This window comes from Eurosta solidaginis, chromosome 5 (genome assembly GCF_040869045.1).
Source record: "Eurosta solidaginis isolate ZX-2024a chromosome 5, ASM4086904v1, whole genome shotgun sequence".
Lineage (NCBI taxonomy): Eukaryota > Metazoa > Arthropoda > Insecta > Diptera > Tephritidae > Eurosta > Eurosta solidaginis.
The window spans coordinates 235,914,904-235,941,641 of record NC_090323.1 but is presented as its reverse complement, the minus strand read 5'-3'; the positions used below and the strand labels follow the sequence as shown (position 1 = coordinate 235,941,641).

Below are 26,738 nucleotides of genomic sequence, written 5' to 3'. Positions count from 1 at the left end.
ATGGCTTTCGCAGGTAAGTATATAAAAAAAATTTATGGTTCCGAGTGACACATTCAAATATGTAAGGTACTATATATACTAGTGACACTATTCTGTAACTCGACTGGAATAAAATTATTTGATTCAAATATGTAAGGTACTATATATACTAGTGACACTATTCTGTAACTCGACTGGAATAAAATTATTTGCAGAACTCAAACTTTCATAATTTTGGTTTTCTATTTCTTGACTGTATTGACCTTTCACAAGCTTTACAGAACAATGGTTCTTATTCGCAAGATTGCAGAACGGGTTTTACATTGCACTTATCCGACGGGTCAACAGAGTTAAGAGCACCAAAGTGTCCGAATGCATATACCGTACGTTCGAATCGAGTTACAGAAAGGGGTCTTTAGGTTCATTAAGCGTGCTTGGAATGAATTACAAAAATTTGAAACGATAATCTGTAAGTGACGAATTTTATCACTTCACATAGATACATAATACAATTTCACCGAGTTGGAACGGACTCACCCAGTTTCAAACGTTGTTGTTGTAGTTGGTGTTGGTACTGTTGTTGTTGCTGTTGCTGCTGCTGAACCTGCTGCTGCTGAGTGTGCGTATGTTGCTCAGATGTTGCTGGCTGGCGTTGATGAGGTGTGATTATCGTGCCATTAGGTAGAATGTTATAGGGCAATGCTTGACCATTGGACACCACCCAATATTTGCTCAGCTCGTTTAGATGATGGTTTTGCGTTTGTTGTTGCAATTGTAATTGTTGCAATTGTTGTGTATCATTAATATGTTGCTGTGGTGAATGGCGCTGTGTTTGTTGATATGTCACTCTAGGAGTGGTACGTCTGGCGTCTTGGCATATGACGGTGCCGGGGTCACTGGATATGGTTGGTGCTATTGCAGTTGGTGTGGATGGAAATGACACCGCTAAGCCAACACCACTATTGCTAAGTTGAGGAACCGTGTATATTACGTGGCAATCGTTGGGAATATTCCAACATTCCCGCGCTCCTCGCATACGCGGAGAAGGCAACGCCGATGCCTTCCAATTACTATTTATTAGTATTCACGATGTTCGGGAATTTAGCACGTCCTGAGAGTAGGTTAAAACGGTTTCAACGTGGCCACCGGCTAGCTTACTTCGTTTTTAATTGAATTCACTCATTTCGGAGACAATTTTCGGGTTAAAACGTTAAAATGTAAACTTCCCGTATGTAGCTCCTTAGCCTTTCAAAATTTGGCTATGTATATAAGCACGGCTTTGAGGAATTCCGAAAATACGATGAACATATGTAGAGGAGTGTTTTACGATTGCTATAAACCGCCCAAATTTTGATGGTGAACTATCTGTATTTGAGAACGCGCTCGTCAGTTCCACCAACTATATGTGGATGCACTTAAGTATCCTGTAATTTTTCACTTGACCACTTTTTGGTCACGAGGGTTGTGTGCTCTACCGCTTCAGACCGCCAGCAAAAAGGAAAAGGGAGTTTTTTCTTCCTCGGAAACTCGTGGTGGTTTTTTCTTCTTTTTTTCTCCCCGTCTTCTAGTGATGGCCGGTCTGTCTGTTCCCTTCTTTTCGATATTTTTCTTTTTATCGCCACTTTCACCACATCGCTAGGTGTGTTCGCGTGAACACGCTCCCAAGGGGATCATGGCCGTAGACCGCAGCAGCAGACCGTAACATATTTTTATAAATAGGATATTAACATCGTTATAATTTTACTTTGACCACGATAAAAAGAATTTACTGACAATGATGTTAATTATTTTTGTGGTAAATTTTAGTTGTTACCACGTTTAAAGGCAATTAAAAGGATCAGAGAAGGTCGATTTTCTCTGCAAGGACGTATTCTGTTGTTCTGTTGCTTTTCTTATTCGTAAATATTTACGAATAGTGCAAGACTGGAAAGCGCATTGACAACAAATTCACAATGGCCGCAGGTTTGTTCTTTTTTAATTAATATTCACAATTTTGCAGTGCTGTGGTTCTCTCGTGAGTCTCTCTGAATTCAAAGTCGGTGTTTACAAACGAATATTTTTTTTGCTGATTATCGGTAAATTTTCCCTTGCTGTTGTGCATCCCAAACACATTTAAGGCCAATTAATGTTCACTTATTACCGTATAACCATAACGAGATAAAACAGTTGATCGAACCTACCTTATGGAAATCAATGTAATCGTTTAATGGTGCCATACCATACGGAAACGCCATAACCATATCATAGCCAACCAATGGGTTTTTGTTATCTCGCCATATCCATAACCTAAAAATATTTGAGTTAGTGAATTTAATAACTTTTTGTAGATCTCATTCATTGTTTTGGATACGTTATGACTAAGACACTTTTTTTTTGTGGAATATGTTTATAATTGTTTGCGTTTTCTTCATTTTTATAAAATTTTTAAGATTTTTAGGTTAAGGCACCCTTAATCGATCACATTGGATATGGTTATGGATATGGGTATGGTTACGACTATGGCGTTAGGGTTAAGGAAGTGTTTTCAACAAAGTGTGATTAAATTCGACAGTTCTCTCCTTACGAACAGTACTATAATGTCAATTTGAAACTAGTATTATACCTATATGACAGTACTTTATTTTAATGTATTTTTTCTTGTATTTTATCTTGAATTTTTTGTCGCACTCCCTCCTAATACGGCTGCAGTAGTGGTGTAAGTGTGTAAGCTATATTCCAAAAAACAAAGAAAATACACGAAAAATATAATCTAGTTTGTTCAAAAGAAACGAGTCAATTTGTATTTCGTTAGGTTTTTTGACATTCAGTTGTTTTTTCTAATTTTTTCTGACAAATCAAAATTTTTGCGTAATCATAGTCGCTGATTAATATACTGTTTATTTAAAATTTTGTCTAAATGAAAAATGGGATTTAAAATTTTGATCTGTCATAGTCATGCGTAATCTACAATAAATCGTCAATAGATATTCTGCGTGTTTACATATTCTATCCTAAGGAACTATCAAATGTTCACGTTTCCCTTTTATTTTGTGTATCCAATTAGATATTGCACTCTTGATGTGGAACTTTTTCAATAAAAAAATCCGCATCTCTAAATTTTTACTTTCAGCCCAATTCAAAACAAAAATTCCATGTGAGTTTTTCTCCCCTCCGCAGCAAAAATATAGTCAAATTGATAAGGACGCATATGCTATTATTTTCGGTGTTTACAAATTTTACCAGTACTTGTATGGTAAACGTTTTATACTAGTAACGGACAATAAACCGATTTCACAAATATTTTCACCGCATAAGGGCTTGCCCCAGTTGTCAGCCACAAGAATGCAGGGCCCGAATCGCCACATACGATCACGGATCGAAAACTATACGAAAGACAATTACGTGATACGTCAGACGTATGGGTCGATTGGCATTACCACATACGAAAGCTATCGTATCGTAATTCATTCTTAGTTCACAATCTATTTTAAGATCCACATCACTGTGGATTTTATTTTTATGTCACAATAGATGTGGAAATGTCAAAATATTTAAAAATTTTAATAAACAAACGAAATTTCAAAATGGATGTGCACTTACTTTTCTATATAAGTTCAAGTGATAGTGAGGAAGATGAAACAGTAGCACGGAGGCTACTTAGAGATAAAAGTGATCCTTTAGCTTTACCACAAACTGCGTAAGTATGTGTCAAATAAAGTTTTACAAGTATACAAAAATGTGTGTTTTGCAGATTCTTGAAACGATTTAGATTATCTAAAGAGGCTTTCCAGTTTGTACTTGATGCCTTAAATTTGAAGCAGTCGGATGCAAAAGCGGTGCCTCCAGTTCTACAACTAGCTGCCACACTTTCTCTTCTAGGAAATGGCGGGTATCAGCATTGTGTCGGCAGTGATTATTTGGTTGGAATGTGCCAGAGCACTGTGTCAAAGATAACATCCCAAGTTATTCTCGAAATGGAGAACAAGTTGTGTCCACAAAATATACAATTTCATTTAAACGAAACTTCGGAATGCAAGCAATGGTTTATGGATAAATACAAAATACCTTGAGGTAGGCAAACGTTCAATTCCATTTATTAAATAAGTTATTTAATTGAATATCTACTTTTACAGTCATCGGTTGCATTGATGGCACACACATCGGCTTGCAAAGACCATCTGTGGATGAGCATATGTACTTTAATAGGAAAGGATACCATAGTATCAACGCCATGATAGTGAGTTGTTGCTCATTTTCTTTATTCTTTGTACTAACTATATAAATATTTTGGCAGATGTGCGATCACACCTATAAAGTTTTGGCAATCAACTGTCAGTACGGTGGTGCGGCTCATGATTCCTTCGTTTGGAGGCATTCAGATCAACGACGAGTATTGCTCTCTTATATTTGTATTAAATTTTTGTATATTTATATATTTGTACTCGCTTTCGGTTGCCGGTTTGTAATCGAATAACAATACGAACGATCGAGTGCAATTGTCTCTCGTTCACGATTGTCGCGATACCGATTTACGATCCACAAAGTACGTTCACGTATGTAGTAATCCAAAAAAGTGACATTTTACATGACGGATCGTACGATCACGTATGTCATAATCCGAAAAACAAGTTTTTACGTGACGAGTTATAGGATCACGTATGTGTCGATTCGGGCCCAGCACTACGCAATATTTCTGGCACATTTCGATTTTGAAATTCGATTAAAACGATCCAAGGATAATGCTAATGCGGATGCAATGTCGCGATTACCGATTTCTGAGATTAATGGAAAGATGGAAGAGGTAGACATGGTTGAGCAGGAGATGATAGATAATCTACTGGTTACAACCAACGAGTTAAGAAAAAACTGAAGAGGACGGCGAAGTGAAGATTCTGCTACAATGTCTGAAATTGGGAAAAGATGCGGACCCAAAACATCGTTTTGGAATCACTCAAACAGAATTCAGTCTACAACACGGTTGCTTGATGCGAGGTTTACGAGTGTATATAACAGCACCCTTACGAAAGAAAACTCTGGACGAGTTACATTGTGCGCATTTTGGAATTAGCAGGATGAAGAGCCTGGCAAGAGCATACTGCTGGTGGAACAGAATGGACAAGCACATTGAGGACCTTATCTCGAATTGTTCAGAGTGCCAACTTTCTAGACCAAACGCAAAGCTAGTAAAGCCGGTTCACAGCTCGGTGGTCCTAATGAAACCGTTTGAAAGAGTGCACGCCTATTTTGCAGGACCATTCATGGGTAAATACCTTTTCATTTTAATCGACGCTCTCAGTAAATGGCCTGAAGTACACGTTGTACCGAACATGACAACGAGTACAATGATTCAGAAATGTCGAGAAATATTTTCCACGTTTGGAATCCCCGACGTTTTTGTTAGCGATCACGGAACGCAATTCGTTTCCAGTAAATTCGAAAAGTTTTTGAAACTGAATGGGATTATCCACAAGATGGGAGCTCCATTCCATCCCGCAACTAACGGGTGGGCGGAAAGGGTTGTCCAAACGATAAAAAACAAACTTATAGCCTCGAAATGCAACGCGACAGACATGAATTGCGAATTGACATAGATCCTACTTGCATATAGAAGGGCAGTTCATCCAGCTACACAGTCACCATCCATGCTTATGTTGGGTCGACAAATAAAATCGCGCATAGATTTACTACTTCCACAAAACGCAGGAAACCCTAGCGAACGTAAAATTGTAGAAGCAAAATTTTCGATCGGAGAGAGAGTGGCGGCACGCGAGTACCTGGAAATGGAAAAATGGCGTTTTGGAAGGTTATGGAGGTGTTAGAAGAGTTGCGTTGCAGTATTCGATTAGACGATGTTCGTATTTGGAAGATACACCTTAATCAGTTAAGAAAAATCGGTAGTAAGACGAGCTTGGAAGTAGAGGACGACCAAATATCTGCTTCGAAACCTACAAAATCTCGGTTTGTATATCCTAATCCTAACCAAGATAAATATTTCATTCTAGGTTCGAGCCAGATACCGAAATCACAGCCCTTATTGATCAATGAGTCGTCGCCACCAAAGCCGACAACATAAGGAGCGTCAAACTCTGAAGGGGAAGCCAATAAAGAAGTCGAAATAAGAGAGGCAGTAGAGACTCTAGTAAACATTGAAGGTGACAATTTACGCCGACAATCAAAACGAACACTGAACATGCCACTGCGTTTCCGACAATCATAATTCCAAATATAAAATACAAAATAGTCATAAATTTCATTTGTTCCATTTTCCATGTCAATGTAAATGTACTCAGATTTATAAGCAAGGAAGCTTAATCCTTACACTAATGCCATATGAACTAATAAATAAGGGAGGGATTAAGGAGGGGGAGAAGTGTCATATATAGGGTATAAAAATGTGCGTATAAGAACGTAACAAAATGCAACCCTTTAAGAGTAGAAGTCAAGATGTAATTAGTAATAAGAGTAATGTACGAAAACAATGAATAAGTGGTCAGTCACTATCCAGAAAGCAAACTACCACCCTATTATGAGCTCATACGATACACGATAAACGCTTGCAATCTGTTCTACCGTATTATGAAATAAATTCTAGCGTGTGAAACCCGAGTGTTAGCGTTTATCGTGGTATTGCCATACGCTAACTATCGCATATGCTGTTCAATTTTCTACGCTAGCTATCGTTGATAAATTTTTCCACTATACGTTGGGAACTATTTAAATAAAAGTAAATATAAAATTATTACATAATCCAAAAGAATCCAACTATTGCCTCATTCCCAACACTCTGTTGCAACACCCTGGGCAAGAAACCTTAAAGTGGCACAAACCTTTAAAATATTTGGGATGGGTGACCTATTTTTACGGGCGCGCAAACTACCTTCTATCTCTGTTAAGACATAAGGGCGCATTACTGATACTCAGCATAGACTTGACTTGGCTTGAGAACTGTCACTTACACCCCTATTATGAACTCATACGATACACGATAAACGCTTGCAATCTGTTATACCATATTATGAAATAACTGCTAGCGTGTGAAACCCGATCGTTAGCGTTTATCGTTTATCGTGGTATTGCCATACGCTAACTATCGCATCAACTGCACAATTTTCTACGCTAGCCATCGTTGATAAATTTTTGCACGATACGTTGGGAGCTATTTAAATAGAAGTAAATATAAAATTATTACAAAATCCAAAGGACCCAACTAAAACCTCATTCCCAACACTCTGTTGCAACACTCTGGGCAAGAAGCCTTAAAGTGACACAAACCTTCAAAATATTTGGGATGGATGCCCTATTTTTATGGGCGCGCAAACTGACTTCTACCACTGTTAAGACATACTCTGAAGTCTACTTTGTTTATTACATTTTTTTTACTCTTAGTATGTCAAGTACTTACAGTGTAGAGTTTATTTCAAGAAGATTGGAAGCATCTCTCAATTTTCTTTTTTCTATGGCTTTATGCAAATTTCGTCAATTTGTTCATTTGAGTTTATATAAAAGCAACATACATACATAGATAGCAGAAAACATTTTATTATTACAGCCTTTAAAAACTTTTACCACTTTTACGTACAAGCCAATTGAATTGTTAGTATTTACGTTTTGTTTTGCTATCTGTTTCGTATAGATTCACAAAAATTTGTAAACAAAACTCTGCCCTAATTCACAATAGTACATCTATCGGGCGTGTGGAAATCGCAATATGAAAGCTGATTTTTTACGATACGCTAGCAAGCGTTTATCGTCTATCGTATGAAAATTCATAATAGGGGTGTAACAGTTCTTTTAAATGAACATTGCATGTTACTAATTACTCAAAACTTGGCAACACTTAACTTGACTTAGAAGTCTGTTGAATTTTGATTTTCTATGTAACACCCCTATTATGAACTCATACAATACACGATAAACGCTTGCAATCTGTTATACCGTATTATGAAATAAATTCTAGCGTGTAAAACCCGATCGTTAGTGTTTATTGTTTATCGTGGTATTGCCATACGCATCAACTGTTCGATTTTCTAGGCTAGCTATCGTTGATAAATTTTTGCACGATACGTTGGGAGCTATTTAAACAAAAGTAAATGTAAAATTATTACAAAATCCCAAGGACCCAACTAAAGCCTCATTCCCAACACTCTGTTGCAACACCCTGGGCAAGAAGCCTTGAAGTGGCACAAACCTTCAAAATATTTGGGACCGATGCCCTATTTTTATGGGCGCGCAAACTGACTTCTACCACTGTTAAGACATACTCTGAAATCTATTTTGTTTATTAAACTTTTTTTACTCTTAGTATGTCAAGTACTTACAGTGTAGAGTTTATTTCAAGAAGATTGGAAGCATCTCTCAATTTTCTTTTTTCTATGGCTTTATGCAAGTTTCGTCAATTTGTTCATTTGAGTTTATATAAAAGCAACATACATACATAGGTAGCAGAAAACATTTTATTATTACAGCTTTTAAAAACTTTTGCCACTTTTACGTACAAGGCAATTGAATTGTTAGTATTTACGTTTTGTTTTGCTATCTGTTTCGTATAGATTCACAAAAATTTGTAAACAAAACTCTGCCGTCATTCACAATAGTACATCTATCGGGCGTGTGGAAATCGCAATATGAAAGCTGATTTTTTACGATACGCTAGCAAGCGTTTATCGTCTATCGTATGAAAATTCATAATAGGGGTGTAAGTTCTAAGTGACCCATGGTTCAATTATGTACAGGTTGGCTCATCTCATCAGCTGATTTTGTTTATGTCATTGCATGGTCGAAGGGATTGTCAAAAGGAGATGGCAAACTCAAAATGAAACCAACACATTGGCAACATTTTACTTACACATACAAAAACTGCTAAGTTTTATGTTTCCATTCCATACCATTCGCACCAACACCAATACACAGATTTTGACAATTTGAACAGACATATTTTGTTGCTTTACAGATGAGCCAACCTGTATATAGTTGAACCATGAAGTGACCTTTACATTTTGAGATACCATTTGTTTGTTTCCATTTCATTTTGACATTTTGTCATACAAATTGACATTTATTTAAAAATAAATTTCAACGCTGATTATGATGCCAGGTTGTATGCGCCAAGTGGATTATAATCGTGGCTAAGTTGCCAAGTTTACGCCAAGTCAAGTCAAGTCTATGCTAAGTATCAGTAATGGGGGCTATACTCTGGCATCAATTTTGTTTATTCAACTTTTTCTTTACTTTTAGTATGTCAAGTACTTACAGTGTAGAGCATGATTCAATCACAAGAGGTTTGCTCGACAGACACATTTTTTGACAATTGCAGCCATTTTGCTCCCAAATCGAATTGACATCCGTTAACTGTGTTGTTTCTTTGGGAATTTTTGAAAAATAATAGTAGTAGAAATAGGAAGCAATTAGTTTACAAATACCCGATAAGTACTTAACTGCATAATTCCTTACAACATTTTTTTTAATTTTATGATGAATTTATTAACTATGCCATGATCTATTAGTGTGGCTGAACATCGGTTTTATGAAAATTACGGACACCAAGGAATCGTGCATTTTCGTATACCTATGAACATACAAACCTAAACTAATTCAAAACTCATCGTTCAACGTCAAAACCTCGACTATTAAATCGATTCACGTAAAAATGTCATTAGTAAACAATGGAGATGCCATAACGAAATGTACTCATTGGGCATGTTAACTTATTCAGGTAAAAGTCTAGAACAGGAGTCTACTGCTAATACGCGTCCAAAAATATCGAGAGAGGTGACCTCGACAACAATAATCCTAATCCTAATGCGAAAGAGAAAAATTGTATCTCTGTCCGGAGATATTTGCAGTTGAAGTTGGCAATTTTCATGTGGTTGTTGTAATGTTTTTGTGCACTGAAAGAGATTTTGTGTACAAAGGCATATTGTACGCATTTATTTTGATCCGACCGCATTAGTGGACCGACCAGGGTAATTTTTTATAAGCTCGGCTGAAGGCCGCAACCCGGGGTCATTTTTCGGTTTTTCGTCAATATCTTTTGAACGAGCTAAAATTTTAATTTCCGCCTTAGAATTATTGTTATCGAGGTCAATACGTGTCTTTTGACACTTCCCTCGATATTTTTGGGCGTTTATTAAAAGTCGACCTTCTGTTCTATTAATTCCGTATGTTCGGAACATTCGTCTTCATTTTAGAATTTGGATAATCGGATTATATTTGGAATATTATGCATATTCGGACCTCGTGAGGTAGTATCAAATGAACGTATTCCGAATATTCTAAATTAACGGTTTATCCGGAACGCTTCCATGAATACTTAACGGAAAAGAGCTTTCCGAAATTTCAGAATAAAAAGGTGAATACTCCCTGTGTAGCAGGACCGAACAAAAGCTTAACTCTTCTGTGAAAGTCAAGGTAGGTATAAAGTTCTAAGACAATAAGCCATTTGCTTTTATTTTTGTTTTTGTCAGTTCATTGCGGCTACTGAGTAGCATATCTCCCAATGTCGGCTGCCTGTTCAAAATCATGCTATCTCAAAATATTTTTCAAAATTTTCCCAATTCAGGATTTGTCACAAAATCGCCCTATATTAGAGTTAGATTGAAGAACGATTCATCACAGAATACTTTTCATTAACTACCTGTTATGACAAAATGCATTCAACTTATGCTCATGTAGGGAGTTCTGGAAACAAATTTTGAGATAGTGCATTTTTGAATAAACTTCTAACGTACGGCATTCTTCAAACAATTTCTGAAAGAAGGACCAAACCAACATAACACGAAATATTTAGACAAAAATGTATTATTTCCCCAAAATCTTTTGGCATTTATAAATTTATTATCACTACTAATATACTACCAAAGATACTTGTCTACTACAATTTCACTGAAGGGGATTGAATTATTCCCCGTTTTCCTTACTTCGTAAAAGCAACCCGTCCAGATTTTTCAATTTGGGAGTGTCAAAGATCTGTCATCATTGAAGAACAAACCTCTAGTAATTGAATCATGAGTGTAGAGTTCATTTCAAGAAGATTGGACGCATCTCTCAATTTTCTTCTTTTTGTGGCTTCTATGCAAGTTTCGTCAATTTGTTCATTTGAGTTTATATAAAAGGTAACAGAGGTTGCATAAAACATTTTATTATTACAGCTCTTAAAAACTTTTGCCACTTTTACGTACAAGACAAATGAATTGTTAGTATTTATGTTTTATTTTGCTATCTGTTTCGTATAGATTCAGAAAAATGTGTAAACAAAACTCTGCCGTCAATCACAATAGTACATCTATCGGGCGTGTGGAAATCGCAATATGAAAGCTGATTTTTTACAATACCCCTGCAAAAATTGTTGGATTACGTGTTCCATTTTCTTCATGTTGGAGTACTCTAACAATACTCCTTTGCAATGCGTTTGCGGACTACCATCAGCCGATCCGTGATCACGACCGTGATCACGACACGATGACGATCGAACAGAGTTGCCAAAAGTAAAATATTGCATACAAATAACTGATAATAAAATTTTACTATGGCAACTCTGATAAAATGCAACTGGTTTTATGTATACATACTATAGTACAGAGAAATATTAGTTTCTTTATTCACGCAAATGCTTAATAACATAAGAATATTCGTAGTAAAAAATATAAAAGTTGTATTGCCCCTCTTCATTTACCTTCATTTTAAATTAAATTCACTCCGATAATTCTTTCCGACACAATTCCTCTTTAGTACTTTGGCATATGATCCTCTGTGGGTGCTCCATGGAATACTACAGTGAAAGTACTTTGGAAAGTACTCTCACGTATGTACTCTATGGAATACTCACAAACAAAGCGAGAGTGGGATCACCTACTCCTCTCCTAGGACATCGCAATGTTAATTGGAGCACATTTTTTGTATGAATACAGATTAATTTTGGAACACTCCTATACTCCCAAAGGAGTATTCCTTACATTATTTATGGAGTACTCGCGTTTTTTGAAGGGACGTTATCAAGCGTTTATCGTCTATCGTATGAAAATTCATAATAGGGGTGTATATTATTTTGAAAATGAAGTTCAAGCTGTTTAAAAAGTTTATATTTAGCTTCAGTTGATAAATTTTTTATATTAGCCGTGTTTTTAAACACGCGTATATCCGTTTACGCTTAAACTTTATATGGACTGCTAAGCGACAAACTTTAAATACACCTCTGAAATTGCTGCGCATAAATTTTGTCCTACTAAATTTCAATACGCATTATACTCAGATGTAACTGAAATATGTGTCTTTGTTTCACCCTCTACACTAATTCTATGTATTTTATGTGTGTCCACAATTCATCGCAACTGATTCAGCTATATGTTATACCCTATGGCCATCAGAGCGTTGTGTCTCCGCTTTTCGGTACAACCTGTTGCTGTAGCTAGATGGGTCTCCTAAGTATTATCTAAGCGAGGATAGGCGTTTTTTTCACGCGCAAACGAAACGTATACGCGTGTAAAAAAACACGGCTATTATCATACGTAATTTTATCAGCCCCACCTGCCGTGGATTTCTTTTACTCTAAATGTGTAATAAAATTGTCAAACGATAACTCTAATTGATCAGTAGAGATTTGTGTATCCACTAATGGAACAATATCATTCATACACTGAATCGATTGATTTTTCAACAAGCGTAAATAATTGTAATTATTTTCATCATTCCAAATATCAAATTTATTTCCTTCTCTGCCATTAATATTTGATATAAATCTCAACGATTCTTTACTATTTGGATTATAATTTACTTCCTCAATTTTGCTTAAAAAATTTTTCCTTTTCTCCTCTTTAACAGCTACTTTCCATTCATCAATTGCCTTTACTGCATCTTGTATGTCAACTATTCTATTTGAAAGATTCGCTTTTTTCCTTTTAGCTAACAAAACTCTATATAATGTACTAAGTTTTTCACACCACCAGGTTTTCGGAGTTCGTTTTACTTTGTTAAAATCAATAGTACATTTTTTCCTAGCACCACAAAAGGCTTTTTGAAAAGACTCCAAGTCAGTGAAGGTTAATTCATTTAATACTTTTTTAAATTTATGTTGAGATATAAAGTACTTTGGTTTCCTTTCTATATTAGGTATTTCTATAACAATTGGACGATGTCTACTTCCACCAACATAAGCATGATGACAATACCACCCTACATATGTATCTATTCATATTAGAATGATAGATCCAAAACCGATCCACCACTGGGAAAAGTCTTAGATCCATCATACAAACATCGTAAGTTAACTTTATCAACTTCATTAGCCAAAATTTTACCTTTTGAATATGTAAAATTACCACCCCATCTAGAGTTACGCGGATTAAAATCTCCCATTAAAAATACATTTTCCTGGCTACTTAGAAAATTCAGTAATTTATTAATTTCTTTTTCAAAGCTGTTCACCGTTGTTTGAGGATTTAAGTAAATGGTACATGTAGTTATATTTTCTTTCAAATTCATAGTTTTGGCAATAATAATATCTAAATGCGTTCTATAACTAATTCTTTTATATTTAATGTCCTTTTTAAAGCCAATAGCCACACCTGCATATCCATCAGATCTTGTTTTTTTAATTATTTTAAAGTTTATAAGATTATGATTAATAACTTGTTCATCATGCGAGAAAATTTCTTGCAGACAAACAATGTATATGTCATACTTGTTATTAAATATATCAACATAACTTTTATTAGCTTTAAGACTTTGAATATTATACTGGATAATCTTTATCGTGACTGCCATTATTAACAAAAGAAAGTCTACTATTAACATCCTGCTTACAAATGTTTGAAATTAGCTTAACCAATGGTTCATCTTCATTTATTTTGAATTTTTTAATTAGCAAAGTTATAAGTTTTCAATTTCATCAACTCTGTTCCAATTAGTTGTTTTGAAAACAGTTTGAGATGACTCTATTTTCTTTCTATCTGAGATTTCTAATATTTGTACATTTTGTTAGATAATTCTATGTATTTCTTATTTATTAATGATTTGTTTAAAGTTCCATCAAAATTTTGAATATTAGAATCTATATAGTTAAGATCCTCCAATACTGAAAGTTGACTGATATTTTTTATTGCATGTCCATATGTTTCATTTGCTTCTCTCCTTGAAATTCTTTTACAAGTCATTATTTTCATAATTTTCTGCTCATTAAGCCGTTTTTGACAATTTCTGTTATTTAACGCATTGTGTCCCTCCCCTCCACATAAGATGCATTTATTTGTATCATTATTGCATATGTTTTCACATCCTCCTATCTTCCCACAAATGATGCATCTCTTCTGAGATTTACACGCTAACTTTGTGTGCCCCAACCTACCACAATTATAGCATTGGCGCTCTTTCGGGATATAATGTTGACTCTTCAGAATAACACAAATAATTTTAATGAATTGCGGCAACTCGCTGCCTTCAAAAATAATCTTTACAGCATACTTTAGTAAAAATTGCTCTGATTTATTTGGATCTCTCCTTGTAATTCTAGAAATCTCCATAACTTTAAGTTCTGATTCAATATTTTCCATGATATCAGTATTCGTAAATTATTTTACAAAAAATTAATAATAAAACAACAACAGAGGAATACAAAATAAAGAAAACACATCAATTACAAAAACTTAACATCTGACAACTCATACTGTTTTTGGTTACCCTGGCCATACGGGTGGATTGCTCGGCCACACAAAGTGGAAAAAAAGAGATACTAACTATTTAACTACAAATAACACCTGTAAAATTATGGACACATGCTGATATATACATTGAAATCACGGATACAAACATATATTATTTGGCAACTTATACTGTTTTGATTACCCTGGCCATATGGGTAGATTGCCCGGCCATACAAATTGAACACCAAAAAAAAAAATATATATTATTCTAAAGCGGTGACATTTTTCTTCAACATCAAATTATAGAAATCCCACAATATGTGGCCATCCTATTTAAAGTCTCGGCTTACAGATGGGAAATGGAGCTCAATGACACCTCAAGAGCAACTTCTTTTCACGCTATTGAAGGCGGCCTTAGATTCAGCAAAGAGGGAATTGTGGTCAGTTCCTCTTTCAAAAGTTTTGTACAAGATTCAACTCAAGGTTTAAACCAAGATGGGCTGCAAAGGTTCACACAATATAGTATCAATTGTATATGGTAGCGAAGGTCAACTGCTGACACACGTCCAAAAATTTCGGCAGAGGTATCAAAAGGCACGCTTTGGCCCCAGCATCAGTAACCCTATCAAATGATATTAGCAAAAACCAAAAAATGCACCCAATATCTCCAAAGCAATAGAATTTTTAAACGGAACACCTTTTTCGCACTTCTAACACATGACGTAAATGCCGCCAGAATATCAAGAGACGCGCCTTGACTTCATCAATAGCATCAATAACCCTATATCATGAAATTAATAAAACCCGAAAAATTTCCCCGATCTATTCGAAATGGGAGGTGGAAGCTAAATGCTGAACACCCTTTTACATTGGGCAGAGCTGTAAAACTGTGCAATCATTTGAAATCATTGATTTAAGAATGCTTGATCTTCATTCATTTCTTGTTAAGGAATGTGGCTTAAAAGTTAACCCATTCTTCATACAGTAGTGGAATAAAAGAATGAACTCCTGAACTCATTCGAAGAAAGAATGAAGTAATTTGATGAAACACAAACATTTTTCAACACAGATAAGCATTCAAATGAATGCAGCCTTTGCTAAGTGGTCACACACTTTTCTAGTACCAATCACAAATCACACACAGAAGATTCCGCATTCACGAATTCAAAATTGCTTCGTTCTGCGCATCTACGTCACACTTCACTGCTTGAGCGAATGAAAGAAAGAAAGAGAAAAAAAGAGCTAAAGGAAACTGACGTAAAAATTGCTTATAAAAACAGCTGATCTTTTGTTTACATGCGCAATTTTGTGTGTGTGATTTGTGAGTACCAATCAGTTATGAAAAATGTCGTTCATACACAAAACCCGCTCAAATATCACTTGTTTGCATTTAATTAAAGCCACTTCAAAATATCTACACAAAAATTTAATTATTGTCCGTAATGACCAGTTTTTTCGATATTTAAATTGTAATAAAGCACAAAGAAGTTAACTGGAAATGTATTCTTATTGAAATTTTCCTAAAGATTTAATAATAAAAAAAGCAAATGACAACGATTTCAACATCCCTGTTCTGAAAATTGTCATCGTTCTAAATAAGTGTTGCCAATGTGCCATATAAAAGGCTGGCATGAAAAAGTACTAATCTACATTTGAACGCCCTCAGTTGTTGATTAAACAACTGAAAGTCATATATTGTAACGAATGTTAGCAGCACTGAGCGATTCTATCGTCTCTAAGCCGATGCTAAGCAGTGACGTGAATTCACATCCATAGATCAATCATTATGTATCTACATAAACGAAACAATAATTGCGTCTACACATATGTACCATGTACGTATACGGGCAGCGGAGAGTCAATGCACAAACACATGCATATATCTGAGATACTCCTATAAGTATGCAATGAGAAAAACTATAAAATTGTGCAATTGTAGTTACAGCTGAGAAGTTTGAGAGCTGCTGGACTAGTAGATTCTGGAAGTGCCTAGAAGATGCGAAGGTTGAAATCAAAGAGTATAAAAGGCGGCAATTTGTCGAGTCTTCTCCACCAGTACCCGATTACTGCTGAACCCTTTTTCCAAACTAAAGTTAAGTGGTATGTCCTGGTTCTTATAGCGCATAATTTTTCTCCGCATATCGATCCTGATGTCATGGTCAACCAAAAAGTCCACTCCCAATATGACTTTATCAACGATCTCTGCCACAACGAATTTGTGTAAAACCATGACCTTCCCAATTAAGACTTCACATATCACTTCTCCCTGGACTTGGTTATACTCACCTGTGACCGTACGCAACCTTGTTCCAGGTAATAGTCTTATCTTCTTGTTGACTAAATCCGCTCGAATAATGGAATGGGATGCACCCGTATCTACAGTCAGTAAACGTTCCTTTCCATCCACATGTCCTCCGACAGTAAGATTGTTTGACCTTCTTCCAATTTGTGAGATAGAGATTATGGGGCATTCAATTTAGGGAGCCAGCTGTCGCCCATTGCGGCTGACTCGCTTTAGTTTAACGATTGAGTGGACTTGGAGATTTGCTCATCTCCTTCAGCTCTGCGTTTACGGCCACCCACATTGTTGGAGCTATTGACCCCGGTGATGCAATGTCGTGCAATATGACCTGGGTTGCCGCACTTGAAACATTTAATAACTCCGGCATGTTTCTGTTGTGATCCCTTCAGTGCTTCCAAAATTGTGTCTACCCAATCTGGTCTTTCCACTTCCACACGATGAGCTTTGTATGCTGGTTTACTCAATAGTGAGGCCGTTTCCCGAGTCAATGCATGTGATACCGTTTCAGCAAATGTCAGCTTTGGGTTTGTAGCTCGCTTCGTTTCCACGTCCGGTATGCCATTTATAAAACTCTGGATTTGTACTCTCTCGGTGTATTCCACGGTTGCGTCCGCATTTGCGAGATGAGCCAACCTTTCAACATCCGAGGCAAACTCCTGCAAAGTCTCATTCGCTCTTTGGTGACGGTTTTGCAACTCAATTTGGAATATCTGTTTCCTATGCACGCTTCCATAACGTCGTTCTACAGCAGCCATCAATGCTTCATAAATGTTCCGTTCGTACTCTGGAATCGTCTGTAAGATTTCCGCTGTAGGCCCTTTCAATGCCACGAACAGTGCAGCAACTTTATCTTCCGCATTCCAGTTGTTCACTGCTGCGGTCTTCTCAAACTGTAGCTTGAAGACCTGGAAAGGAACAGAACCGTCAAATGATGGTGTTTTTACCTTTGGATTGCTTGCTGAAACAGCTGGGCGGTTTAGGTGTAACTGCTCCATACGACCTTTTAACGCTTCTATTTCGGCATCAATTTTTTCCTCGAGTTGTAAAATTTTTGCATCCTGCTCTTCCAGTTTCACAAAGAGCTGCGATGATACCTGTTCCGAAATTTGTGCCGACATTTCAGATATACGTGCCTCTTGTGCTTCCAGTTGAGATGCCAAATATGTCTTCTGTTCTTCCAATTGTGATGTTATACGGGTTTCCTGCGATTCCAGTTGGGATACCATATACGTCTTCTGTTCTTCCAGTTGTGAAGAAATTTGTGTTTCCTGTGCTTCAATCTTCGATGTTATTCGTGTCTCTTGGGATTCCATCTGTGATGACATATACGTTTTCTGTTCTTCTAGTTGAGATAACATATACGATGTTTGAGCAGATATTGCAGCCAAAATTATGTTTAGGTCTGTGTTCGCCATTGTCTGCGGTGTTTCTTCCATTTTTGTTATTTCCTCGCCATCAAGATGAAAGTCATACTCTTCCACATCAATTCCTTTTGCTTCCATTACCTCTCGTAGCCGTGCCTGAAGTTCAAGTTTAACGCCGCTTGTATTCAATCCACGGCTCTCCAACTCCTTCTTCAGTTGCTGGATCTTCAATTCTTTGAACTTTGCCATTTCCTTGTTGTCCTATGGAATTTTGTCAACAATTCCTCTTCTGACACCAATTGTAACGAATTTACTTACAAATCCTCTTATTTGCCCTTCTGCTAAGTTCGAATCACTAAACTGTTGAATAAATAACTCCAATATGTAATAATACAAAATGGCCTTTATTAAAGTACTTCACAATAACACTCAAACTGTGCAACGAATAGCTTGCTTAATAACCACACTGATTGATAGCTCAATGAAACTCTACTATTCAAAGTAATACTGCTCTTGCTCGCTAGATAGCGTCTTAATCCAAATCTGAAATCAAACTGAATTCCAGCGCCTCTACAATTGCCGCCTTTTATACTCTTTGATTTCAACCTTCACATCTTCGAGGCGCTTCCAGAATCTACTAGTTCAGCAGCTCTCCAACTTCTCAGCTGTAACTACAATTGCACAATTTTATAGTTTTTCTCATTGCATACTTATAGGAGTATCTCAGATATATGCATGTGTTTGTGCATTGACTCTCCGCTGCCCGTATACGTACATGGTACATATGTGTAGACGCAATTATTGTTTCGTTTATGTACATACATACAGGCCTGTTCTGGATTCCGATTCCGATCAATTTTTTCGGAATCGAAATGGATTGGTGTTCTCAATTTCGATTCCGACCAAAAATTATCGGTTTGAAAAGTATTGCCTCTGAGCAGTCGGAATGAAAATTAATTGGCAGATTATACACAAATGTTGCGATATTTGTCTTTCAAATAATTTTTTTTAAATTCTTCATTTTATTTGGAAGAGTTGTGTGTATTTTTGGTTTAAATTTGAGTTAAATTGGCATAATAAATCTTTCTTTAAAAACTTCTATCAAGAAATCTATTAGGCAAACAAATCGATGCTGATCGAAATGAAGTCGACCTGTTCTGAATTCCGATCCAGCGCATTTTTACGATTCGCACGCACAACAGCACGTATTCTTGCGTCTGCGCATCAAAAACCATATCTGCAGGCATTTTTTAATTAAAATAAAATTCTATGATACTTAAACCAAAACACATAAACAAAAACAGCTGATTAAACTGGTTACCGAATCGGAATGAAAACGATTCGAAATCGACTTCGAATCGATTTTTTACAATCGGAATTGAGAACACCAAATAGAAACCGAGTCGGAATCAATGTCGTTTTACTTTTCATTCCGAGTCGGAATTCAGAACAGGCCTGATAATGATTGATCTATGGATGTGAATTCACGTCACTGCTTAGCATCGGCTTAGAGACGATAACATCGCTCAGTGCTGCTAACATTCGTTACAATATAATATATATTCCATACAACCGATCGTTTTTTGCCATTTTTTATTTTATGTTTATTTTAAAAATCGTTTAGGTAGGTACATCTGTTCACTATATATTTCTTATTTTATGCATCCGATTATTTGGAGATTACGAACGGGATAAGATTATTGTTCAGCCCCATTCATGAAAGGTATGAAGTCTGCGGACCAGCCGAAGACAGTCCCGTCCTTACTTGTTTTTTTTTTTGTGACATATGTAGGAAAACTAGGAAGGTGACCCAGGTGAATAGAAAGTGTGAATCGAAATCGCCGATAGACCTATGTACTTTGATGTATTTAAATATAAATTACTTAAACTCAAGTATCTGGTGCCCTATTCAGTAACTGTGAGTTTTAAAATGTACACTTTTTCTTCACATAATTTGTATGAAAGAAAAATGTACATTTCAAAACTCATAGTTACTGAATAGGGCCTCTGTTTTCTTGTATTATCGACAAAAAAAACATCCACAATTTACTCTATTTGTGTTAATTTACAAAATCCATTTTACTACAATAACAAAATAAGTAGTATAGAACCATTTTGACATATAGCAAGAAAGCAATAGATTGCCTTTGCGAAGTTTAAGAGAAGCTGAAAAGAAAGAAACATTTACTGGCATATTGCGATGATTTAATGCAACTGCAGTTTCACCGTGTGAGTCGCGGTTCGAATCTCGGTGAAGCCTTTGACAGCATTCGAAATTGACTGATGATGATTATGTGGCGGTTTTCTAAATGTTAAAATCGCAGTATGCCAGTAAATGTTTCTTTCTTTTCAAAAATAATGATTGAATATTCAATTATTATAAGCCTGTGTTAAGTTCATGAATTCTTAAGTATTAAACTACTTGAATAATTATAAGGGGCAATTATTTCTATTGATAAATTTTACGCCATTTTTGCACCCAACTCCTAAATTTATTTAACATATCTTATGGCAATAAAAGTATACCAAAAAATAACCTTGGGGAAAAAGTATTTAGTACTGAATGGAAAAAAAAAGCGTGATTCATTTCAAGATTACATTCATTAAAGATTGGGAATGGTTCCTACATTCACACTCTATACTGAATTATACTTTACCATTCAATTACACACACACACTTCAGGTTTGAGTTCAAGTATTTTGAGCCATTCAGGAATGGAGATTTATAATATGCAACCAAAAAATTACAATTTTTTAAAAGAATGCTGAGAGAATGAACACTCAATTGATTGAATCTTTTTACAGCTCTGGCATTGGGGCCTTCTTCCACACATCGAGAAAATTGTGCATGTGTGGCCGTCAACATCAAATATCAAAATCTTCATGAACGGATTGTGTCCAAAGCAATTTTTCTTTACGCCTCACGTATATAACGTTTTGTACGTGATTAGACCATAACAGTTCAGCTGTTGGGAGTTCACAATGTATTTGTTTATGTACATTGATTGTGACCAGGCAAATTTGTTTTTCAATTGTTTGTTGTGAATGGATAACAGCTGCTTTTGACGTTCTCCATTGCTGTTCAACTATATCAGTGATTGGAAATATTTTATTTAGCTGTTGTGACTTGGCCGAAAACCTTTTTAATATAGTTTTTAATTTTTTTACTAACGCATGCAATAGTAAATATGGTTGACCCAAATCGCAAGATCAATCGTCTCACAGAGAAAGATATCGAATTTTTAGACGAATGCCAGGAAGAATTCGAAAATCGTTTTACTAAGCATGATGAGGAATTCGCTTTGCACTGCTCTAAACCACTACCAGATCCACCCATTATAGAAAATTGGGGGTTTTCAGGAACAGGTAACAGCTATCGCGGTGGCGGACAACGTAATAATTATGGTGGCAACCGATATACACGGGGTGGCTGGAATAAACGTGGTCGTGATCGTGGATATCGTGGTGGCGGAGGTGGCAATCAGTCCTACCGAAACAATTACAGACATTTCAACAATAGAAACCCCTATGATAGGAACCAACGTAGAGAAAACGAACAGGAAGAGCCTAAACGTGAACCAATCAATATACGACGTGACTATGGAAATTTTGTACGTGCATCTAAAGAATAATTATTGACTTCTAGTGTTATTATGTTTTAAAAATGCTTTTGCCCTTGTTTCAAATATTTTATATGTCATGTTCTTTTGTAACAAAATTAAGATAAAACTTCATATATGAAAGATTGCAGAAACACATTTATTTTCGTGCTGGGGCGAGATTTTCAAAGTGATGGGTGACTTCTTACAATTAAGTGAATGGGATAGAAAATTTTAAGGTAAATATCTAGAAGCCAATGGCTTTAAATTAAGTAAGCATTAATTTTGTAAATACTAAAGTGTAATGAAAAACCAACATGCGAAGAATTTTCTTGCACGCTTGGTCTTGGTTTATACACGTGATTCTCTCAAATCGTCGGGCGCTTCATCATCACTATCAAGTGCTGCTACTGCTGTGGACATACCTGATCCCATAGCGCTTAATAAATTTGTAACTGGACCAGGTCCACCCAATTGTGATTTGTAACTACCAACAATATTTTTTAGGGTATTCACATTAATATTAATCGGTTGAAAGGTTTCGATATCATCGAAATCATCATCATCTATGCCCTTAGCTGCATTTAAAGAGGTCTTCTTTTCAACAAATGTTTGACCAATAGTGGTATTAGCAAGTTCTTTATCCATTTGATCCATATATTTCTTAATATGAATATCTACACTTTTGTTCGAATTTGTCATTGTTTCGAAATGGTGTTCCATATTATCATCTTCATAATCGCTCATTTCCGAATTGGAATCCCATTTATCTTCAGGTATAAATAAATCCAAAAAGTTTCGTAAATGCGTGCTATTGTCGTCAGATAGTTGTGCATTTATCGTTTTTTGTTTGGAATTATTTGCTTTGTCTGTTTCGAGTATGAGCGAGTTACGATTGCATGCTTTACGCATAGAATAATTTTTCTTAAGTTTTGTTTTCATATCAACATTATTTGCATTTTGTGTCTTGCTAGTACCCGGTTCGTTTTCATCTGTATCTGAGTCAGCGTCGTCACCATCGTCGTTATCAATACCTTCATAAGTTGATTCTTTGTCCAAAAAATCAGCAATATTTTTTGTAAATTCCTCTGCATTGATACCACCATTCGGTTTGTAAAGTTTTTTCGGACCATAACGCTCTAGAAGAATGGCATCCAATTGATCAGAGCTGATATTTAACCAATCATCAGAGTCGCTTGGCTAAGAAGGAACGATTAAAAATAATATCAATATACTTCAATAGAAAACATGAATACCTCTAAATTATTTTCTGCCTCACGCAAGTGATCTGCGTTTGTGTTTATATTTTTCAGCAAGTTTAATATTTCATTTCCCACCAATGGTGCAGTGCGAAACCTTAGGTTATTTTGATGGAAATATATCCAGGCATCATTTGAAAGCTTTTTGTATTCCAAAGAGCCTTCTAAAGTATCACGAAAATAGCCTTTCGATGTCAGACTTTTGACATAAGCCCGCCAGCTAGGTTCATTCTCTTCACGTGCGGCACTTTTAGCTTGTGAAGCTAAAATTTCAAAACCGCATGCAATTTTTATACCAATAATTTGTTCTTTATATTCTTCTGTATTCGTAGATGTCGTCAATGTCCAACCAACTTTTCTATCAGGTTTGTAATTGGTGTGCATAAGCATAGCATAAAGACACCGTGTAAATCGAACATTGGTTCGTATGCATTGTTCAGGGGGAAAATAACGCATAGAGCGGCAAACTTTTAGATCAATCGTATCACGTTCACAAAAAGCTCGCACGGCTGGTGCGATCAATGATGGCATCTCTTTGAGTAGCGCTGCGACACCCACAGGCAAACGAACTATTTGACGATGAATTGCTGAGTTGGTATTCTTACTAAAATCTTGTATACGTTTGTCTATGCATTCTTGAATTTCTTTAGACACACAGTATAGTGTAGAGCTTTGCCTGATTTTTTCTATGGCTACATTGACTGGCAACGGTTTAGTAGAATTTGATGGCGAATTTTGTACCAACTGCAAATGACCATCAGCTATATAAACCTGTAAAGTTTTGATTTTTGTTTTTTTTTTTAACGAAATCTTTTTATATATAGGTGCATATAAGTAAAAGTTTACAAACCCTTTGTTCACAACTATCTGGGTTGGCCCATTGCGGTAGTGCTTCTGCAGCTTCAATCAGAAGAAACTCGCCATCCGCATCTACAACACGTGCAATGCAACAGGCTATCCCACGTGTAAGCTCATATAGAAGATATACGATAAACCATTCATCCTCAATGTTTTCGCCATAATGCGTAACGCCATGCAGGTGCGGGGGCAGTGGTAGAGCTAATTGTGTTTATGAAACAAATATGAAAACAATTATTAATAGTTTGTATTATGCGATTAATTGTGCACTTCGCACCTGCTGGTGCACCATTATTGCTTTCGTTGTGCTCGTCATTCAGTAGTCTTTCTTGCGCACACTCTGTGCGCATTTGTAAATAAAATTCATCTTTGTGCCAAATATAGCCATATTTTTCAACGCGTTTCTTCACAATTTCCATGCATTGCGTTTCAAATGAAGCTAAATGTGTTGTGAGCTCCATCAAATATGCACTATCCTCTTGTGCAAAAGATAATTTATCAGGCAATTGTGGGAATAGAAAATATTCCACATAATCGTCATCACGGACGAATTCCAATTTGCATTCAGGCAACTTCGCCATGATTTCAATTTGTAACTACTCCTTTGAAGCACCGTAAGCTTGGTTCAATTAAGTGTAAACTTGTATGGCTCAAATCACCAAATTTATTTATTTATTTATTTTATAACCACATATCCCAAGGAACTGCAAACTTTTGTATCCTTTGTGTTTTGTGGATTCCATAGTGTACCTATACCAAGTGTGTTCACTAAGCGATAAACGTCAAAACTACAAACAGCCTCGCTCACCTGATGGAAATATCAGGTCTAGAGTCGCATTTTTGGTCTCAACGACAACATTTTTGTCTACCAATCGTCTCGACTTTTTCAATTTTTCAATCGTTCGGAGCATTCGGTAATGGTATCCATTTAGAATTCGCTGTCATTCCGAATCCAGCGAGTGCCTGTCAGAATGCTTGACAGATAAGTCAACACACTTGTACTTGTACAATGGTGGATTCATAATTCACTTTGCCACCACATTCACATAACAATCATTGTGAATTCCTACAAGTTTTTTGAAAATAACATTCTCAATAGTCAAAAGGATTGTGAATTCACAATGGTAAAAAGCCTGGATCACCTTCACAAATCACCTACCCTTTGCGATTTGTGGATCACCTCATGGCTCCATATTATTTCATATTTCATATTTCTTTATTTCAGTCTATGGCATTTAAAGCCCTTACAGACTAGATAACAATGTTAAATTAAAACTAGATAATTATTTAATAGTATAGTACATAAGTTGGGTATAGACACAATAAAACTTACATGCTATGAAGAGATTGACCAGCACATTTATCTGTTTGAAAAGATATCAGTAAGTATTGTTTTAAAAGTAAACTTAGAAAGAGCAAAATCAATAGCTGAAGAATCAGAGATGCGATTAAAGTCAGTCATAGCTCTAAGCAAAGGTGCGTTTGAGGCATAGAGGGTTCGGACACAATCCGTATAGAAAATAGGTATATTACGAAGAGGCCTTATATGGATATGGAATCGGAGACTCCTGAGGCGACAAGGTGCATCAACTACACCATTAATGATGTCATAAACAAACGTGAGCGATATGACAGTTCTTCTGCATTCCAGGGACTCTAATTTGATAAGTGAGCACCTGGATTTATAAGATAGAATCGGTTCAGAAAAGTTCATCGAGCGCAGCGCGAACCGAACAAACGCTTTCTGTACACGTTCAAGCCTAACAATATGGCATTCATGATACGGCCTCCAAATAAAACAGGCATATTCCAGCTTCGAACGAACTAGTGCAGTGAACAATAACTTGAGGGTGTAGGGATCCGTGAAGTCTGTGCAGGAACGCCTAATAAAAGCCAGAAGTGGATACGCCTTAGCAATAGTAGAATTTATATGGTTGGCTCATCTCATCAGCTGATTTTTTTTTTAATTTAGCTGGTATAGGGATTGTCAAAAGGAGATGGCAAACGAGTAATGCGACCATCACATGGACAATTATTTTCTGCCATGGGGTAAATTTTTTATAAAAAAATTGTTTCATATCACTTTAAGTTATTTTTTTAGTGAATGCATTTAATTTATTTTCCCACAACATACAAGATTTGCAAAGATGCGCCTAAAACCAACACACAGTTTTTGACAATCTGAACAAAGGTATGCTTTTGCTGTAGAGATGAGCCAATCATAGTTGAACCATGGATCACCTGTTAAATTGCCGTTGCATAACTTAAATCATATTTGTAGTCGACTGGTATATTGCATTATATAAACAAACAAAATTTTCTATATTTGTATGTAGTCAAATTTTCTGTAGACACATGTAAAAGAAAAGTTGGTGTGAAACACAAACGGGCAATCCCATGATTCAATTACCAGAGGTATTTTCTCCAATGATGACAGATCTTTGACACTCCCAAGTTGAAAAATCTGGACGGGTTGCTTTTACGAAGTACTGAAAACGGGGTATAATTCAATACCCTTCAGTGAAAACTGTAGTAGAAAAGTATCTTTCGTAGTATATTAGTAGATAGATAATAATAATTAGTAGTGATAATAAATTTGTATATGCCAAAAGTTTTTGGGGAAATAATTCGTTTTCTTCTAAATATTTCGTGAATTAATAATGGTTTGGTCGTTCTTTCAGAAATTGTTTGAAGAATGCCGTTCGTTAGAATTTTATTCAAAAATGCACTATCTCAAAATTTGTTTCAAAAACTCCCTATATCAG

At 36.0% G+C, this 26,738-nt stretch overlaps 2 protein-coding genes and 2 long non-coding RNA genes across 4 annotated transcripts; 3 read left to right on the top strand and 1 right to left on the bottom strand.

Moving 5' to 3' along the window:
* The first annotated feature begins 3,884 nt into the window (after positions 1-3,884).
* On the top strand, positions 3,885-6,130 carry LOC137233825 (uncharacterized). The gene is made up of 3 exons (XR_010947570.1): positions 3,885-4,029; positions 4,092-4,195; positions 4,253-6,130. It is a non-coding gene; the product is annotated as an uncharacterized lncRNA (long non-coding RNA).
* Positions 6,131-12,861: 6,731 nt separating this feature from the next.
* Positions 12,862-15,289, top strand: LOC137252844 (uncharacterized). The gene is made up of 3 exons (XR_010953672.1): positions 12,862-12,992; positions 13,063-13,211; positions 14,462-15,289. It is a non-coding gene; the product is annotated as an uncharacterized lncRNA (long non-coding RNA).
* Positions 15,290-21,305: 6,016 nt separating this feature from the next.
* Positions 21,306-22,020, top strand: LOC137252843 (RNA guanine-N7 methyltransferase activating subunit). The gene has a single exon (XM_067788934.1). It carries the CDS (start codon positions 21,446-21,448, stop codon positions 21,887-21,889), a length of 444 nt encoding a protein of 147 aa, XP_067645035.1. The 5' UTR covers positions 21,306-21,445; the 3' UTR covers positions 21,890-22,020.
* ecd (ecdysoneless) lies at positions 21,994-24,842 on the bottom strand. The gene is made up of 4 exons (XM_067788933.1): positions 24,251-24,842; positions 23,966-24,174; positions 23,113-23,886; positions 21,994-23,056 (listed from the first exon to the last, which is right to left on the bottom strand). Exons 1-4 carry the CDS (start codon positions 24,552-24,554, stop codon positions 22,208-22,210), a joined length of 2,136 nt encoding a protein of 711 aa, XP_067645034.1. The 5' UTR covers positions 24,555-24,842; the 3' UTR covers positions 21,994-22,207.
* Between the last annotated feature and the right edge of the window lie 1,896 nt (positions 24,843-26,738).

Bases quoted from the DNA above. Each gene is read 5' to 3' on its own strand.
- LOC137252843 (XM_067788934.1), top strand. From the start codon at position 21,446: ATGGTTGACCCAAATCGCAAGATCAATCGTCTCACAGAGAAAGATATC.
- ecd (XM_067788933.1), bottom strand. From the start codon at position 24,554: ATGGCGAAGTTGCCTGAATGCAAATTGGAATTCGTCCGTGATGACGAT. The intron at 24,175-24,250 runs GTGCGAAGTGCA...AAACACAATTAG, and splicing joins CAATAATGGTGCACCAGCAG to CTCTACCACTGCCCCCGCAC. The intron at 23,057-23,112 runs GTATTCATGTTT...GTTCCTTCTTAG, and splicing joins AGGCAGAAAATAATTTAGAG to CCAAGCGACTCTGATGATTG.